Here is a 19,169-nt window from a genome sequence, read left to right on the forward strand (position 1 = left end):
GTTTAAAGTTGCAAGGATTTCCCTCTTCAATTGCCCATATCTTCAAGCATTCTTTATTTTTCACTATGTTCTTTGCTTTTCCATACAAGTTTAACTTCAATTTAGTTCATTGGATTTTTAAATTATTTTTTAAAATCCCACAAGGTTTTATATAAGGCTCATCATTTCCTTTCTTCAGATTCTTAAACTGCTTCATGACACAATTTTATATAATTGTTCCTCCCCTTGATTAGTTTCAAGAATCCATTCGGTTTAAGAACTGATATGTTTTTGCCTTGCATGTATTTTCCCATTACAAAGTTTTTGCAACAACCAGATGACCATCTCATTTTCCTGCATTAAGTGAACACTTAATGTAATTCACATGGTATGTGAAATAAATCATATGAATATTAATGCATTTGATTTCACTTGCCTCAGTTTTTTTCTACGCAGGAATTATATTACTCACCATAGTCATATTCACTTGAAGTTTTCTGAAATTTCTCCTTTTTCTGAATTAACTTGAAAAAGCAGTTACCCTTTATTCATTAAATCATTGTATTTCAGGAGCTTCATTTCTACCTCAAAGGTCAATGTATGTCATAACTGCTTTTATATGCTTTTTGGTGACTCCTACTTAAGTAGTTTATTTGCTCACTGACATCATTAAGATATATCACTGCAATAAAGTTCACATGCTGACAGAAAAATCAGTTCCAAATGAGTAAATGCCAAATCTATTTTTCAGTTTAAACCCCAGCATGCCATCTTTAAATAGTACTATTTTGAAGTTGTTTATAAGTAATACCAAACCAGTTTCAAGACAATCTAAAAAGTAGGTTTTAAAAATGAGTTTAAAGTTATAAAATAAGTTAAAATGAGTGCAGTTAAAGATGCTTACTATGAGATAAAGAAAAACAACAATAAGAAAAATTGCTGAAATACAGATCAGCTCATAAATGAGTTGCTTTTGTTTTTCTTTTGAAAAAGAAATTTTCTACGAAGAAAATTGCTGTATACAAAACTATTCAATACTTCTGTGAAGTTAAAGAAAGCAGTGTTCTGAACTCTGAGCACAATCAAGATAATTTACAGCACTTTTTGGTCCCACTGAAATCTAGAGGACTTCTAAGTACTTAATCTTTGGCTATATCATGACAGATTTTCTACTATGTGGATTTGTCATAGTTAATGTGGGTGTCACTAAAATAAGTTTGCATTATACCAAATTGCACAGAGATGAGTTCAGATACAGAGGTGATTCCCTGAGTTCACTAAATAAAAAAGCTGAAAGTCAAGAACTAAAACAAGTTATTTCATGCTTCAGGCCAGGAATATTGAAGAAAATTATTACTGATAATAAGTCCAAACAACTTGATCCTGGAATTCTCATGCACACAAAGTTGCACTTGTATTTAGTTTTCCAATATATGTTAGTATATATGTTCTATACTAACACCTAGAATTAAACATTAGTATGAGAGCTGTCTAACCCAATCTATCACACTGGTTAACCTATATCACCCCAGTTAACAGAACAGATGATAGAGCAATTTGTATTAAAGACAAGCAGCTACTTAGTAAAACTCAGAAAGCTGAAGTATGTGGGAACTCAAATATCATAGTGCAGGAAACAATTGTGGGTGGATGGGGAAGAATCAAATTATGAACATTTCAAAGGAAAGGAAAGACCTGAAATACATTATCGGGTGGGAGTGGGGAGATTGGTGGGGATAGAATTACTTTTCAAGCCCAATATTGTCACTATTAAAACTACTTAGAAAATTATGAAACTATGCTTCAATAGCACTTTGTTCATTTTGTTTACCAACAACAGAATAATTTTACAAAACAAATGTTTGCAGAATACAGTACGAAAACAAAAATACTGCTGTTTCTTATGTGACACTATTTTATGAAAACATGTTGGTCTTTGTGCAAGGACTGCTTCCTTGTAAACAAACCTTCAGGCCTTTCACATGATTTTTGGTACCCCTTCTTGAAAATGTGTGAAACTCTTTACAAGGAGATAAACAATGTGAGCATCCAAACAATGTGAGCATCCCATTGAAATGGATAGTGAGGGATTATTAATATTATAAATTTAGTGCAAATGTAAAGTCACTTCCTTAAAAGTCCAAGAAAAGCATTAACAAGTTAAATGTTGGTTTAAAGCTCTTCAATTCCATGCCCAATAAGCACAGGACACCCTTGCCCGGCAGTGCTGTGGCCCATAGATTGCAGCAAAATACTGGGCAAGGTTTTGCCCAGCATCTTCTGTGTGTGATGGGCTCATGGGAAAAAGCTGTCCCATGAGCCTTTGCTGAAGATGGGAGGTGAAAGCCTATATAAGGCTGCTTTCCCTGGATCTCACAGCCATTTTGCTTTTAGAGCTTCCCACCCACCTATCTTTGGGTTAGAACCTGGCTGACCGGCTGACTCCCGCTGTATAGATTTTGAGCGATCCAGACACAGCGGATCCATTCCATCAACATGGAGCTTGTGGAACGATGAACTGATCCTGGGACCCAAGCCATGCCAAACCTTGCTCTGCCTGCTGCTGTCAATAAAGATTTTATCCTATCACCATTGTACAGTCTGATTATTTTGCTGCTCTCATACTGTTCCTGCCTGGGCAACTCCAAATTCAAAACCACAGCCCTTAGGAATCCTAAGAAAACTAAGTACGTAAGTCTAGTGCTACTAACCTAGGTGTTTAAAATGCAAACAGTAATCCAGGTCTCTTACAACACAATTCTACTCAGAAGCAACGACCACAGTTCCAGCGTCTCCACCCCCATTGTTCTGCCCGGACACTAAGATTCAGCACCGAGGGCCTTCTGGCAGTTCCCTCACTGCGAGAAGCAAAGTTACAGGGAACCAGGCAGAGGGCCTTCTCAGTAGTGGCGCCCGACCTGTGTAACGCCCTCCCATCAGATGTCAAAGAAATAAACAATTATCAGACTTTTAGAAGACATCTGAAGGCAGCCCTGTTTAGGGAAGCTTTTAATACTGGATAAATCACTGTACTGTATTTTAATATTCTTCTGGAAGCCGCCCAGAGTGGCTAGGGAAATAATAATAATAATAATAATAATAATAATAATAATAATAATAATAATAATACAGTCCAAGTAATCCAAGGGAAAATAATCATTTCACTGCTTGGGGGTGGGGGCATACACCAGTACTTGAAATGATAATACAGCTAACCTCCAACAGTACTTAGATGAAAATAAGGGCATTCTATTCTACTTCAATATCTCTCCCTGTACCCCTTAAATATGTGCACTGCCAATGGAATATAAGAAAAAGGCAAGGGTGGCTGCATTACCCAGTGTGTTCAAACTGTAAGCTCTTTGAAGTTCAAATACAAGTGTGCTCAAGTTCAAAATCTTACACACATGCTGTCTCATTCAAGTCAGTGAAAGCACACAAAGGGATCCACAACCCTTTAAAACTGTTAAAAGTGTAAATTTACACCCCATGGGCTTCCAAGGAATAATACTCAAAATGCTGGTTCTGACCTGCTGAATTTTTGCAAATCATTTATCAGTTATGGAGACATTAACTCTGCTGCGGTGGGGGGGGGGAGGTGTCAGTCTATATGCCCAACGTTACCTTTTCATATATATACATGATGACAGCACACATACAGACATGCTAAAAGGCGATAACTTGCAACACGCCTACACCTCAGGTGCAATGCCTGCTTCCTACCCACTGAACTCAGTTGGACAACACACACAAGCTCCCGAGTTACAGCACCCTCATCCTCAAAGGCTTGCACAGCGCTTTAAAGGCCTAACACAAACATTCATTTGCAAATTCAAAAAGGGATTGAATGAAAAGCTTAAACACACTTATTCACAACACCAGCCCAATGGAATTTATGTAGCTTCCAGCCTTTTGAAGACCCCACAAAGCTCCAGCTTGCAGGGCAGCTTTTATGGAGCTGAGCTATGAATGGCAAACTGCCAAAGCAGAAGCAGGGAAGGCTCCATGTCTACTTTGCCCAGGACCTGTCAAGTGTCCAGCCTGCAGATGGGCATCCTCAGCTCCAGGAATGTAGCCATGCCTCTCACCCTTTCTTCCCACCCCACCCCCCAACAAGCCCCTGTGCATGTCTCTTCTCTATAGCCAATCTGGCTCTTCCCTGGCTATGAAAGCAAATCCCACTGACTTCAATGGGGCTTACTCCCAAGTAGACATGGGTGGGTTTGGGAGAGAGAAAGAAAAATGAACCACTATGTAACTTTGCAAAGCCATTGGCTCTGAGGCGACTCTTTTGCTCTGGGGCCTTGCCCAATGCTCCTCTGCCGAGCCAAGGAGACCCTGCCAGTGTGAATTAATGAGAGAGGGTGGACAGGCACTGTGGAAAGTGAACTAAACAGGTAAGAGCATTTTTCTCAGTAGTTTATTTAGGAGAGCAATATGGGGACTTCAGGAGCCAAGATACTCTTAAAGGAGCTGCAGGCTAGTAACAATTTTGCCCACAGCTCTTTTAAAATTGGGACAGCCTGTGGCACAGGAAGAAACCATGATGGCTTACTGGGTTTCATGGCAGTCCTGGCATAGTCGTGATATTTGGAGACTATGGCTAATTGCTGCTCTCTTTCCGTAAGCACAAGTGGAACTCTGATAAGCTTGATTTTGGATCCAATATATTTGTCCAATTATCTGTTGGGCAACTTTATTTCACAAGAGAAAAACATTATACTGAATGCAGTGATGCACTACACTGGAGTGTTATGAAAACTTTACTATGTCTCAAGAAAACTCTGTGTTTTTTTTACTCAAATAATTAAAGGCAAATTAGAATTTTCAATCAGAATTATTTTAAAGAGTGTATCCTTTCACAATACAATTTAGGAAAGAGAAAGTAGAACTTACATTCAATATCAAGATACATGCTCTTTTGGTGCCCTCCAATTCTACTTGCTGCTTCACAGTCATATCTTCCCGAATCTGACAACTTCACATCTTTAATGTGCAATGATGATCTTCCATGTTGCCCTTTGACTTCTATCCGGCCATCTGGGCTCTGTAGACATTCAGGAAAGAAGTTTTTGTGTAACTTATTTTGTCTTCAAATTATTTTGTACTAAATTCTACTAACAATTGTATCTGAATGCATACCTCTTTTGAAAACAGAGCAATTTTAATAAAGCTTATATGACATATTCTGGATATTTTAAAATAGCGTTTTAACCATAATATATGCATTAGTGTTTATTGTGTACTTTGCATAGTGTTTATTCTGTACTTTGCCTTAAATAAATAGCTTCATGCTGTTAAAGGATTAAAGTTTCAGTTACCATCTCACAAAGGGCTGGTTCTCCCAGAGTCCTTGTGATAATGACCTATGTCAGGTGAGGCAGATATTTGTGGATTTCTTTCCAAGATGACCTGATCTATGTGTCTCAAGGAATGGTGGCAACCAAATGATAGAGCAAAGGCTTTATTGTAAAAGTGCCTGGTATAGTTCCTGGAATCTACACATATAGTTGGCATAGGGCCTTGTCTGAAACCTTAGAAAACTGCTCCCCGTCAGCATAGACAGTGCTAGATGGACAAATGATCTAGGCTTAGTATAAGGCACATTCCTTTGTTCCTATTACTAATATGTGAAACTTGCATGTCTCTGAATGCTGAAATGCTATTCTTGGCAGTTTAAACATTATCAAAATACACATTTAAATAGCCTTTGGATTATTATTATTTTAAATACACATTTAAATATGTATTTTGAGAGGGTGTTTACATTTGCGATTAATGCAGTTATGGAACAAAACAAAGTGGCACAGACAGGAAGCAAACAGATTTCGGCATCTCTTGGCCGGGAAACCAATCTGTCTTGCACTCACTTCGCCATAGTGTAGTGTATCATACATGGTGCTGATACACACATGTCTGTACCAATATAGGCTCATCTTGATTACCTCCTCATATTTTTGGTGGGTTTAGATTGGGTGTGTCAGGCCTGCATATGTAAAGACATGTAGACTGCATGCTCAACATCATAAATGCATGCACAATATACTTTATGCTCTATATATGGTACTAGGGGACAGTGGAAAGGCTGAGGCTTGCTCCTGCACTTCAGTACACACGGGATACTGATGTTGGGACCATGAATAAAATGACACACACACTCACTCAACCTTCTTAATTAAATAATAATAATAATAATAAATTTTATTTATATCCCGCCCTCCCCAGCCGAAGCTGGGCTCAGGGCGGCTAACAACAATCAAAATAGTCCAACATTCTAAAAACATTCATTATAAAATTAATTAAAATCAAATTAAGATCAAATTAATGGCAACCATCAAGCAAAATTCTGTGCAGAATGTATATGTTACTTGATGAATATAATGGCTTAAAAAAATTATAGAATAAAGCAGTCCTCATTTGAAGTGTTCATGTTTTATACAAATGTAAAACCAGAATATTTAGAATCAGAATAAATTGGTTGCCCGCTTTTCATAACATAAAGTAACATATCAGAAACAGATTTGAAAATAATAGTTAATTGCATTCTAATCAGATTGACATATTATATTGAAGATATCCATGAATAATGTAGATGTAAAACACTTAAAAGAGTAATGCTGACCTACATGTACCTAAAGGCTGTGCAAACCACAAAATGCAAGTAAACCGTCTAGCATAGTGCAAAGAGACACAAGGGCTAAATGTTTCTTCTTATAATGGCACAATTGCTAAAGATAGTCTATGTTTTTTTTAAAAAACAAAACAAAACTTGTGAGGCATTTGCTGTGAAACTGCATGTAGCCTTTAGATTTTGTAGTTTCATTGAACTTGTTTCAAAACCTATGCAATAAAAAATAATAAAGGGCATACAATGTTGTAAAGGAAAATATAATTAATTCATCAGTAGCAAATACAGTCTAGAGAAAGGCACGCCAAAGTCCCCCTGAAATGAATGGTACAATTAAGCACTTAATTCCTGCTGATTTCAGCTGTATTCAAACATTCCTAAGGTTTTGCAATTTTATGTATGCAGAAAAATGTGATACTGACGCAAAGTTTGGATATAGAGCTCCTTCTTCACAGTGTCATTCTATACATCTGCTTAGATGTGAGTCCCTCAGAGGTCAATGGGGCTGGCTGTCATCTAAGTGGGCACAGAACTGCAACCTCACAGTGCTAATGACAAAATGTAAAAAACTGAATTCAGATATCATCCAGTGCAGGGACACCTGTGGCCCTTCTGAAGGACTCTAGGTCCCATCAGCCTCACTACAATGGCCAATATAGAATACAGATCAAGAGGTCTGGGACCCAGAATCCAGCAATATAGGGGTGAAGGCTGCTGCACCAAAAATAAAGAAAGTGGTAAGGAGTGGAACCCAAAGTACCTAGAGGTAGATACATCGGTAATATGCAGATCCCAGTGTGCCTATGCAGAGCCAGCTGTAAAGGGGTGGATCTGTTTATCTATGGAATACAGCTAGCTCTTGTCCTGTAAACAAGCAAGACCACCCACACATATCACAATAGATCAGCTTTCACCTTTCAAGTACAAAACATGAACTAAATGTGCAGGCAGAACCATTTGCTGAATGATGAGCCAAACTACAGACTATACTCTAGTGTCATATATATTCAGGAGAAATAAAAAAATAAAACAGGCAATCTCAGATTAACAGTGTGTAGCTCAAACGATGAATCAGTGAATCAATGGCAGACATGCCAAAACTAACACAGAACAAATCCCTCATGAGTGAAAATACTATAAAAATTGCCAGTTGCATTCAAGTAACCATACCCACAAAACTCATCCCTCCCCCATCACACACCACTGGCTCTAAACAAGCTAGCATTCCTTTCCCCTTTGTATTGTGTGCAGCCCATATACTCCCCTAAAACTTCTCATTCCAGTTGTTCCTCTTCTATCTCAACCTGAAGCAGCCACCACTTTCTTACTTCTGTGATGCCAATCTGCCAGTTATATTGCCTGTGTACCACTGTAGTGCTGCCATTACAGTTTGCGTTTGCCATTAGTATGCCATCTCACACATTATGGGAAGGTTCTGAATCACACAATGAGCCAAAGAGCATAGTGCAGGCTCCCTTCTTCAGACCTTTGCTGAATTGACTAGCAGGGTGAGCAGAATGAAAGAATACAGGATCACCCTGATCCCGTGCTCCATGCAATGTTAATCATATGAAGGCGAATGCCTGACCAACAAACTGAAACTAGCATGGGGAAAGATAAAAGAGGATGCCTTAACTCCAGTGTGGCTCTCCTTTATTACACATAGCCCAACAAGACAACAAGAACCCGCCGACAGCATACAAATAAATATGGCTATCTTGACCCAGCAATCCCTCCCCCTCTCACACACAAACAAACTCACTGCAGTCAACTGAAGGCAACCAACAATGCCCTGGACCCTCCAATCTCTTCCACTGCCAGTGAAAACTAATAAATGAACAGAAAGAGAACCTACCCACATGACACTGACACAAAAACCTTGCACATACACTATGTAATAGAATAGAAGTTTACTGAATATGGATTTCTGGGCCCTTACTGATCATATAAATAAATAAAATGAATCGTCCCTGAACCAGAGTCCATGGGTACTTTGATATACATGTGGAGTATGTGCTTCCTGTTTACATTATTTGGTGAGTACCACTCAACGCTCAAGGGGAATCTAACAATGAATGGTAATCACCATTCAGGTTCTTACACCAAAAGCCCTGTGACTAGAACAAAAGCCATAAAAGGTTGAAAGAATGGTGGTGATTACACAGAAGGAAATTTTAGAAATTTCATTTCAGCTTTTACCCCTATAATATGGATATCCACAGGCTACCTAGGACTTATTTTGCTTAACATTCATTGAGACTGGACACGGTTTTTAAAAAGACTTTCATTTGTTTTAATAATAAAAGCTAAAGGTATATATAGACCTATCATTTGGACCTATCATATAGACCTATCGTTAAATAAACTAATATTTGACTATAAAGCTGCAATACTTTTTGACACATTGTCATCACTTCCAATGCAAAAAGAATTACATTTCATGAATATGTTGCATAAAATCGAATATAAATAACACAACAAATGTAGTTTTGTTACCAATAGAAACAAACATTTTCTCCATCCACAATACTGAATTTAACTATACATATTGTATTTGTTTATTGAAAAAAATACATATATACTTTTTCTTTAAAAATAAAAAACCCTCAAGGCAGTTTACAAAATGAAAACATAGGAGGAAAACATCATTAAAATACAGTTATGCAATACTATGCATATTCAGCCATAAGTAAGTCGAGGACTTACTTCTGAGCAGACATGGATAGGATTGCACTGTAAGCAAAACAATAGCATCAAAATAAGGCTAAGAATATGGATATAAATATGATAAACAGACTTAGAAGAAGACTTTTATTTTAAGAATAAGGATCAGACTCAATATAATAGGGTCAGATTAAAATAGTGGTGAAAGCTGTCCAATTTACTTTCAAAGGGTTGTATCCAACAGTGGACTTGCTGTAGCCTAAGCAATCATTTCTACCAAGTAAAACCCTGTATATATTCCATACTGTTCAGAGGATCCTCCAACTATCAGGAGAAGCTCTTGGTAGGCATGAACGGCTGCACTGGATAAGGTGGATTTGACATTACACAGGGAAAAGGAAAATAAGAGCAGACACAACAGGGGTGTAGCCTACTGGGCAAAGGTAACAGTCCCAACTGTTAGTCTGCCTCTGTCCCTACCCACCACTGGCATGTGAGCTCTGGGAGACTGCCTATGAGAGACTGTAGCTCTTTGTCAGAATTTCAATCCACTCCCAGAAATCTTATTCAGAATTGTATTCAAAATATATTCAAGAAATTTGAATGTTAGTTTGAAGAATTTTTGTTTTAGCTCTGTATATTTTTAAGGAAACATGTTCAGGATTTTTGGATGGGAATCAGTCTAGAAATGATTTTAATAAATAAATAATTAACTCATTTAAGTAAGTCAAAGAAAAGTAACCCAGGTGATTTGTATAACCAGCAGTATATGCATTGTAGCATTAAAGTCTATGGTAGCAATGCAATGCTTTGCAGAGTTCACTGACACTGATAAGAGAAGGAGTCTTGTTCCAATACAGAAGAATGGCTTCTAATTTTAGTTATTGCTCGCTGCCTGTAATGATGTCCTACATGGGAATTATTTGTTGATCCCCACTTACAAAACTATGCAAATTGCAGTGAACAATAACTCAGTTTAATTGATCAGTGTCTGATGGATTTTTTCTTTTTTTTGCAGTAAAAGGGATAACATCATAAAGTTCTCATATTGTCCATTTTTAATTAGATGGAGGATAATATACAATGTGAGAAGAGCTGTAAGCAGTAATGACTACTTGGATTACAATATAACAAGCTTGTCTTCTTTTGTGGTGGTTTCTGTGTCCATACATAAATTTCCACAGGCAATTATATGACAGAGTTAAAGAACTAGAACAAAATTATTTACAAATAAATAAAATTAAGAAAAGACGATGGCGCTTTTATTTGTTCCTGAGTAAATGTTTGAATTACTGTTATTTTTAGAATTCTGTATAACAACTACATAACTATTGCACTATAGGTTGATTTTACTTGTCACTGTTCGTAGCAATAATGCATTTTCAAATGCATTTCCGTTATCAACATGTTCACTTGGTTTAGATCTAAAGAATGCCATGTGTCACCAGCTATAATGACAGGAAATACAGCCCCAGTATGTATAATACTGCCATTTCTCAAATGTATGATGTATATGACAATATTGGTTTCTTGATTGTACTACAATCTGTCCCCCTCAAAAAGGCAAAATTTATTATTAGCAGTCATCAGAAATTGAGTACCTATAATTGCCACAAGTATAGATGGTAGGAGAGCCAAAGCAAGATGATGCCTCAATCGTATACTTAGTTCTTCACTGCTACTATTTAATTCAGCTGCTGTTTAGCGGCTGAGAAAGTCAAATATATGGTTTACTCATGTTGTCAGGACCAGTTTTTACTGATTTTCAAAAGGATCCAGAATCCTGATTAAACAGCACTGTATTTGAAGTCCATGAAATATATCTGTTTGCCAAGAAATATATTGCATGTTGTATGGTTGATGAACTAGCATCCACAGGAGAGATAAATAAAACAGTACAGACACTTGCAAGTCAGGCTTCACTGTTGGAGACAAGGTAGATCAACTCCAGCAGTAAGCTTGTTCCTCAAGTAGAAGAAAAGCAATGGAGACAAAAAGTGCTGTCTGAATTGAAGGTGTTATGAAAATTCCAGAAGTTGAAACAGATGGCCAAGACTTCCTAGGCTGAAAGCTACCTTTGATGAGCAAGGGCTGTTATTCACAACAGCCACCAATGTGGAGAAGCTGATGGAAGCTCCCTTCTGGGTTATGGATGCAACATTCACAACATTCCCCACATTCTTCTGGTAAATGTATTCTATCCATGCACCTGTTGGAAACAGCAGAAAATTCCAGAGTATTGCCATGTGTATATTCCTTATTGCGCACTGATTCAGTCATGTTACATCTGAGTCTTGCATTTGATTGTGATTTTTTCCCCTAAATGAAAGACCTTGAATGGAGTCTATAAGTGCAGTTTATTTCTCAGTTTCACGCAGGTACTAATCATTGCAATATGCTACAATTTCCTTAATGGGTTTATATACTTTCGTCCTTCAAGGGAAGAAATAATTTGTAGTCACCCATTTAAGAGCTGATCAGTATTTAGGTCATTATATGAAATCTAATCCTGAAGGAAAGCTGTTTTGTTGCTTTGGCTTTCTGTCCATCTGTAGACATAGCAGCTAATTTTAATGATTTCAAAGTAGAAATATCACTTGGTATGTACTGAAAATTGCCTGATAATTATCATTACATACAGGTACAATAAGTAAATTCTAAAGGACATGAGACATAATTTAAGAAATGGTAGCAATATGAGACATGATTAATCACTGCTTTATGCTGGTGTTTTCATGCAACATTTTGGTTGGTTATAGAAAGAGGTGACACAGGGCATTGTACATACCAAACCCAATACTACTTCTTCTGTTCTTGAAAGAGCCGGCATTGGTGCGCCTGTAATTGTAGGAAGGTAAAAAAGGAAAATAATGAAGAAAAATGATACTTTAAATGTGTTTTTGTTGCTAAAAAAAAGTAAAGAAGCATCAGTAATCATACAGAACAGAAAAAATAAAGGGAACTACATAAGGATACTAAAAACTTCACTGAAATATGATGTCAGATACTGTCAAAAACTGCTCTGGAGATTCCAACCGTACGGAACAGAAAGGGGTGTAGGAAGCTGCAGGGAGGCAAAATTGCCTCCTTCCCTGTTTTATTGACTAAGGCCTCCATTAGAGGAACAACATCAGCTGGATTCTACCCTGTTTATTATTATTAATTTATTAGATTTATATACCACCTTTCATCAAAAAATCTTGAGGCGGCTCACAAGATAAAAATGCAAGATGTTTCAACTGGTGTTTCCAAAGCAGCTCAGTATAATCTAATGCTCCAGTTTTCATTAATCTGTGCATTTAGACTATTTTGAACAAGCTGTAAATGTTTAAAATATAGAAGCTTGAGATTGGGAGGAAGTTATAGGAAACTAAATTTCTGGAACAAAAGGGTGTGTAAATGAAGACGACAAAGCAGAATTTTGTAAGAATTACTATAAGAGTTCTACAACCAATTAAAAGTGCAAACACAATATTTCTACATATTCTTTATGGAGCCTGAAAAATGAAAACGCATCTACAGGTTTCTGTAAGGTGATCAGAAGACACATTTGTGATAAAACTAGAACCACAAATGTTCTGCATATTAGGCTCCTTTGGGAGGAAGTGCAAGATAAAATGTAATTAATTAATTAATTAATTAATTATAATAATAATAGGATGATACCCTTCATTTTTAATACCCTTCAGAATCAAATAACTTAATTTTAAATGCTCTGGATATGACTTGGATATATCAGTCATAATAACCAACAATGTCTTAAAAAGGTCAATTTCACTGATCATGTCATTACACTGGCAAGAATCATAAGCACACATGGCCTTATCATCAGCTTTAACAAGCTATCAAGACGTAAAGTAAGTATATTTTTCATATTTCATGTATTAGCAGCGCATTTGTACTGCCAACCATCCCAACTATATTTACAAATGCACAATTGGCGAATTACTGATATTGCAGTATCATTTAGTCACTGATTAGTAAGTTCATGCTGTTGTAGCACTTGCAGACATGAATAAAAACTGCCATTTTTAATAAACTAAAGCAGTATTTGCCGTCACAATACAGTCTAAAATTCACTTAAGATGATGTACTAAGACTGATGCTGAATTTAAGGGAAAACAGCACCTGCAGTTAAAAACGTATACGACCCCACTTCTTTTCAGTTATCCAGCGGATCACATTTCATATTCAGGCTTTCAACATGTATGTGTATATGCTTTTTCCAGGATAACATGCATTATTGATTATGCCATCATTGTATTTAATGACGTGACTGGTAGCCATATGTGATAAAGAATTCCATGCAGTCAAATGTGTGGAATTGCATGGCAATGAGTATGTGGCTTGGCAGAGTGGAGAAACCAATTTCTCCACCAGCCTGATTGATATAAACCAATTTTCTTTTATTAGTCTGTTAAGAGAGTATTGTCTGCTGTTTCCATGCTTGCTGTGGAAGAAATGACTTCACAGGACTATTAGCAGGCTAGTAATTTGGGGGGGCTTCTTTATAAAGTGAAATTACGCCCCCCATTTAGTTCTCATTCTCCCCTGTTTAATTCTATCCCTTCTACTGATGTTCCTGTATAGTAATTACAATAGTTTCACCAGCATAAATAAGGGAGTACCTATAAAAATTGCAACAAACACAAACATACTTCACATTAAATTCAAATAAAATAAAAGGATAGGATTTGCACCATAGTAATAGGTTAGCACATTACAGAATGACCAGATATTTTACAGCCTATCCTCTGTGAGGTTCAATGGGGTGGAGGGAAAGGAATATAGATTGCTTGTATAATACAATGCGGTACATTAGAGTCAAGTGTTATATATTAAGGTCTACTGTACACTGTTAATTTTCCCATATTTGACAGGTTAGTCATAACCTTACAATTATTTACACAGTGCACAGAACTGGAAACCTATTGAAACTGACCATGAAATACCTTGCCAGGTCATTTAATTGAGTACCCTGATAATATATTAAAGTACTTATTGGTCCTCTCTCAGTAAAAATGCCCTAGCTCCTTTAATCTCAACTGTAAAAAAAACAAAAAACTTAACTGGACATTATTTGAACTCATCTCTGTGGGTGGGTGGTGGATTTTTTTAAAGGAAAAAGGAAAAAAGAAAGAGAGCTCTCCCCACTCCATAGGCTGACCTGATCAGCCCCTGCTACTCTGATGTCTTTTCAAAATAAGTTGAAAACAACTGCTTTGCAAATCTTTTTCTAGATCAAGAGTAGTCATTTCCTTCAGGATTTCTTTATATGATTCTACTTTGGATCATAATCTTTGCATCACCATCAGATAGTCTACAAGAAACAGGATGAGAACATGTATTGAAAAACCTATTACAGTAAAGTTCAAGAACAGAGTCAACAAAAGCTAGAAAGGCAGAAGCAAAGAAAACCCAGTTCCAAATAACACCATTTTATACCCAGTAAAATACTCATGAGAGTAGGTTTAATAGGCATAACCAACTCAGGTGAGATTATCATAAAGAACAGCTCCAAACAGAAAAAAACAACATGAAAATAAGCACCATCCTTGGAAGTGCATAGCTTCAACCATCTTCTCAAAGTATACTAGCACATACAAGATAAACTTTGCCAGTTTCTATTAAGAATAACAATTTATGAGAGGAGACATATCCACAGTGGTGTATGGGACATTCGACATTGCAGATAACAGCAGTGAAATCTGACACCATGTTGTATTTCTGTATTGTGTATCACAAGCCTTAAATGTTACCAGTAAATGTCATGTATGGAGACTGCCTTGCAGCCAGAGGAAACACTGCATGTGAAATGTTAATATTTCTAGTCTTTTGCTATGAAGAAGTTACATCATTAAGGGCATGGTCATCCTCCTTACACAGCTTGATACCTCATGTTTCTAGTTCTGGGATATAAGCCAAATCAGGAGTAGACATAAATTCCCCAAAGGACATCTATCTTATTTGTGGAACATATTTATCTGCACACAAGGCAAGGGTGTCATATAAAATTTGCTATAATTCAAAGAGGTCACTATTAGAAGAATTCTAGTGGAAGATTCAAGACATTAAGAGAACTAAAAAAAAGTATACTAGTACACACATATAATCATTTTCTTTAGTATTTACCTCTTGCTTTGTTATCTTAATGCTCCCAAAGAGTGTTATGGTATAAAACAAGCAATGTTCAATAAGCTCATAAAACTACATTAAAAACACCAACAAACAGGTCCAACAAAATAATTAACAATAACTAAACCAGTGGGGGAAAAGAATTCAGAGCTGCAAGGAATTGGTTGGTAGCAAGTAAGGGAATATGTGCTGGGACTAGGGTTAATGGAGAATTGTACAGAAATATGAAGACTGCAACTTGCCATGACTTCAACTTGCATTCTCAAGACCACCTCTTACTCATTTTAAGCAGTTATATAATTTCATATTTCCAATATAATCTTTACAGATATATCTTTATAGTTAGGTACATTATGACTCTTTCTTTCCATATACTCTTGCATTCCCAAGAAGATACATCAAAACAATATCATATTACAAATAGCCCCAAATCTGAAGACAATGTATAGTCACATAACTAGATAGCTCTTTCTCATAATAATATGTTCAAATTATCCACAAAATACTCAATGTGCACAAGTCCTACAGATTTTGAAGAGAGCACTTCACCCTGTAAGTTTGTCTTCAGGATTATACCTAGATAAAGCAAATTAAGGGAGCATTTTTAAAGCGGAAATACTGACATTCTAAATTACAGGGGAAATGTAGAGAAATGTCCTATCAAATTTCAGCAGGGAATTTTTAAGAGATTAACAAAGTATTCTTACCCATGCTTATTCAGAAGCAAATCTTACTGAATTCAATGGCACTAACACCCTGTAAGTGGATATAGGACTGCATTCCTTAAAAATGTTCCCTTATTTTGGATTGTCTGATCTCTGTCCAGAAAACAAGTTTCAAGGAAGACCATTTCCCTTGAAGTCTGTGGAATTGCTGTGGTTAAGTATTTTGTCTTTATTTTCCTTTCCACTGGAAAACTGCAATTCCCACACTATCGTATAAATATATTGGAAATAAAAGTGCCAAACTCAAAGTGACATTGGTATTTACACCTTTCCTCCTTCCCCATTTTTTTTCAGTAATAAAGAGATATATTTAGCCTTTATTCAACATAATCCTGATTCTTAAAAAAAATAATAATCAAGGGAGACTGTTTTACCTTGTCACCTTCAGAGAATGTGATTCCATCGATTGCTCTTTTCCAAGTAATTTCAGGGACAGGTTCTCCTTCTGCCTCACATATGAGGGTAGCTTGGCCATTTTCAAAGGTAGTTTCATTTTTAAGTTGTATTATTTGAGGCTGTACTGTTAGAAATATAATTTATATTATTCATTCTTGATTTGAATAAATATGAACAATGCTATTTGTTTAGCTAGAAGATTTATAAGCTACCCTTCATTGGTACCAATACCAATGAAGATTTTGAACACAAAATAAATTATTAAAAGACAATAATAAAAGAAAGCATCAGGAAACAAAATGGCAACTCAACAACTAAGCAGAGGAAAGGACCAAAAAACTAACTAAAAAGGATGACTGGGTATGCCTTCACTTAGCACTATGTTAGTGTTGGGTGAGTGACATTCCACAAGAAGGCTGCAGCCATGGAGAAGGCTCTCTCATGCATAATTTCAAGTCTCCCCTAGCAGTGGAACACACACAAGGAAGGGTACTTGACAATTAGAAAACATTTTTTGGTTCTGAACACACATAAATATTTAGCAGGACACACAGAAAGGACATTATTGGAAGTGCATCAGTGCCCCAGGGAATGGGAGCAGGGTGTTCCTCTTATAGATTGTGCTGAAATTTGCTATTAACTGGTTTCTGTAGATAACTATGCCAAACTTGTTATACTCAAATGTATTACCAACTGAGTGCCACTTCCCCTGGAACTTCGGTAACCTATGATAAATGAAATTCTGCACATGTGTGGTCAAGCTTTCATCACAGCAGGCATCCAAAGCTAGCGGATTTTAGATGTACATGTCGAACCCATACAGGTGATAAAAACATTAACTGCTGTGAAACCCAGTGAATTTCTGAAATAGGCTTGTAACTTACAAAAGGAAAGACTTTAACATAGTCAATTAAACTAATCAGATTTATTCATTTGGCAACCATTACAAATATGAAAATACAAGGAATACATGTCATTGACAACAAAGAATATTGTAGAATAGTAATACATTAAATCAGAGGTGGGGAAGCCTGAGTGTTTCTTCTTTCCAAATCTAAAATTTAGCAATAATTCAAGTCCCCTTGTAGCACTAATCAGAACATACTTTTTGTAAGACTGTGAATAAAAGTAAGCAAGAAAAGAAAAGAAAAAAAGCAGCCATTGAGTAAATGAAACTGGAAATTGTTGGTTTCGGTGCATCAGTGCATCGCTTCCATACTAAAAGAATGAAAGTTGTATTTCAAATTTAGAAAAAAAGTTGCAGCGAACCCTTATCACTTTTGAAAAGTGGTCTTCTTCAATGCTTCAGTTAGCTGCCACAGGATTTTCATTGTGCTGTTTGTGCTTACTAAGGAAAAGGGGGGAGGGGTGTTTTTCAAGATAAAGATGGGGTGGAAATTTCCTACTCCTTTGAAACGTTTCCCTCACTCTTTTAAATAGTGCTAAAGGCATTTGAAGCTATCTACTAGTTTCAAATCAGAGTGCTTGGCTATAATAAAGCAGGAAAATGGGTAATGTCTGTGGGTGTTCCTGTATTTTTGCCAGCCTGACAGACACGAGGCTACTCAAATTCAGCATTAGAAATAATGGTAGGTTATAGCATCACTGTCCCTCCCCTAGGTAATCCAAATGAATCCTTGGGGATTAGCATTTGGGCTGGGGAAGAATCACAATATGCAAGATACTATAATCCCTATTCCCTGAGATATGTTGCTTTATGGAAAATCTAAGCTTCCTTTAAAACTCCTCAGAGTTCAGAAGTTTGCTTATTCTTTTTTTACCATAGGTGAAATTTCTGGCAACTTGGACGTATGCCATACACCAGGCATAGGCAAACTCAGCCCTCCAGATGTTTTGGGACTACAACTCTGGCCATCCCTGACCACTGGTCCTGTTAGCTAGGGATGATGGGAGTTGTAGTCCCAAAACATATGGAGTGCCGAGTTAGCCTATGCATGTCATACACCCTTGCACAGCACCTCCAAATTTGTCTGAAATCTTTATGTGAAATTCAGTGGCAACTTTAACAATACAACAGGAATCAGAATATGTACTCTAATTTTGAACAGAGTTCAAAGGTAGATATAGCAAGCAATACTTACCAAAAACCTGAAGAAATGTCTGATTTGTCATCTTTCCTGCTTTATTTCTTGCTTCACAGATGTAAGGTCCAGCATCAATATTTTTGATATCTTTAATGGTCAGTTCTGTATTGCTTCCCCTTAGTATGTATTTTTCATTTTCCTCAATGCGTTTTCCTCTCCTGAGAGACGAAAATGATTTATAAGCACAAAGCATACTTTATCATCTGATCTGAAACAGGCAAGCATTTCAAAACAATATTACTGTTGTTATTTGGGTTGTCTTGGGCGAGATAAAGTGACTAACAGATTTAATAAATAAATAATGATAAATAAGTATAAGAATATTTTCACGATCATTTCTAGTACATAGCATACTAGTGTCAATAGTAGCACACAGTTTCTTGGTTCACTGGCAAATGTACAGTGCTATTTAAAAAAAAAATTGCAAGGCAATTCATTTTAATAGGGTTCACTGAATAATTGAGGACTATGCAAATTAATTACCTGAGGTCAAATTATTTATTAGTTTCAGGTAAATTCAATATAACCTCACACATT

At 36.6% G+C, this 19,169-nt stretch overlaps 1 protein-coding gene across 3 annotated transcripts in view; it reads right to left on the minus strand.

The window, feature by feature from the left end:
- NCAM2 (neural cell adhesion molecule 2) overlaps positions 1–19,169 on the minus strand; it is a 203,774-nt gene that overhangs the window by 71,509 nt on the left and 113,096 nt on the right. For all 3 annotated transcript variants that reach the window (XM_081907812.1, XM_081907814.1, XM_081907813.1), the window contains exons 7-9: positions 18,630–18,790; positions 16,506–16,651; positions 4,876–5,026 (exon numbers count right to left, since the gene is read on the minus strand). In XM_081907812.1, coding sequence (XP_081763938.1) covers positions 4,876–5,026; positions 16,506–16,651; positions 18,630–18,790 — 458 coding nt within the window. The remainder of the gene's footprint in view (positions 1–4,875; positions 5,027–16,505; positions 16,652–18,629; positions 18,791–19,169) is intronic.

Source organism: Podarcis melisellensis (assembly GCF_964234715.1).
Source record: "Podarcis melisellensis genome assembly, chromosome: 4".
NCBI lineage: Eukaryota > Metazoa > Chordata > Lepidosauria > Squamata > Lacertidae > Podarcis > Podarcis melisellensis.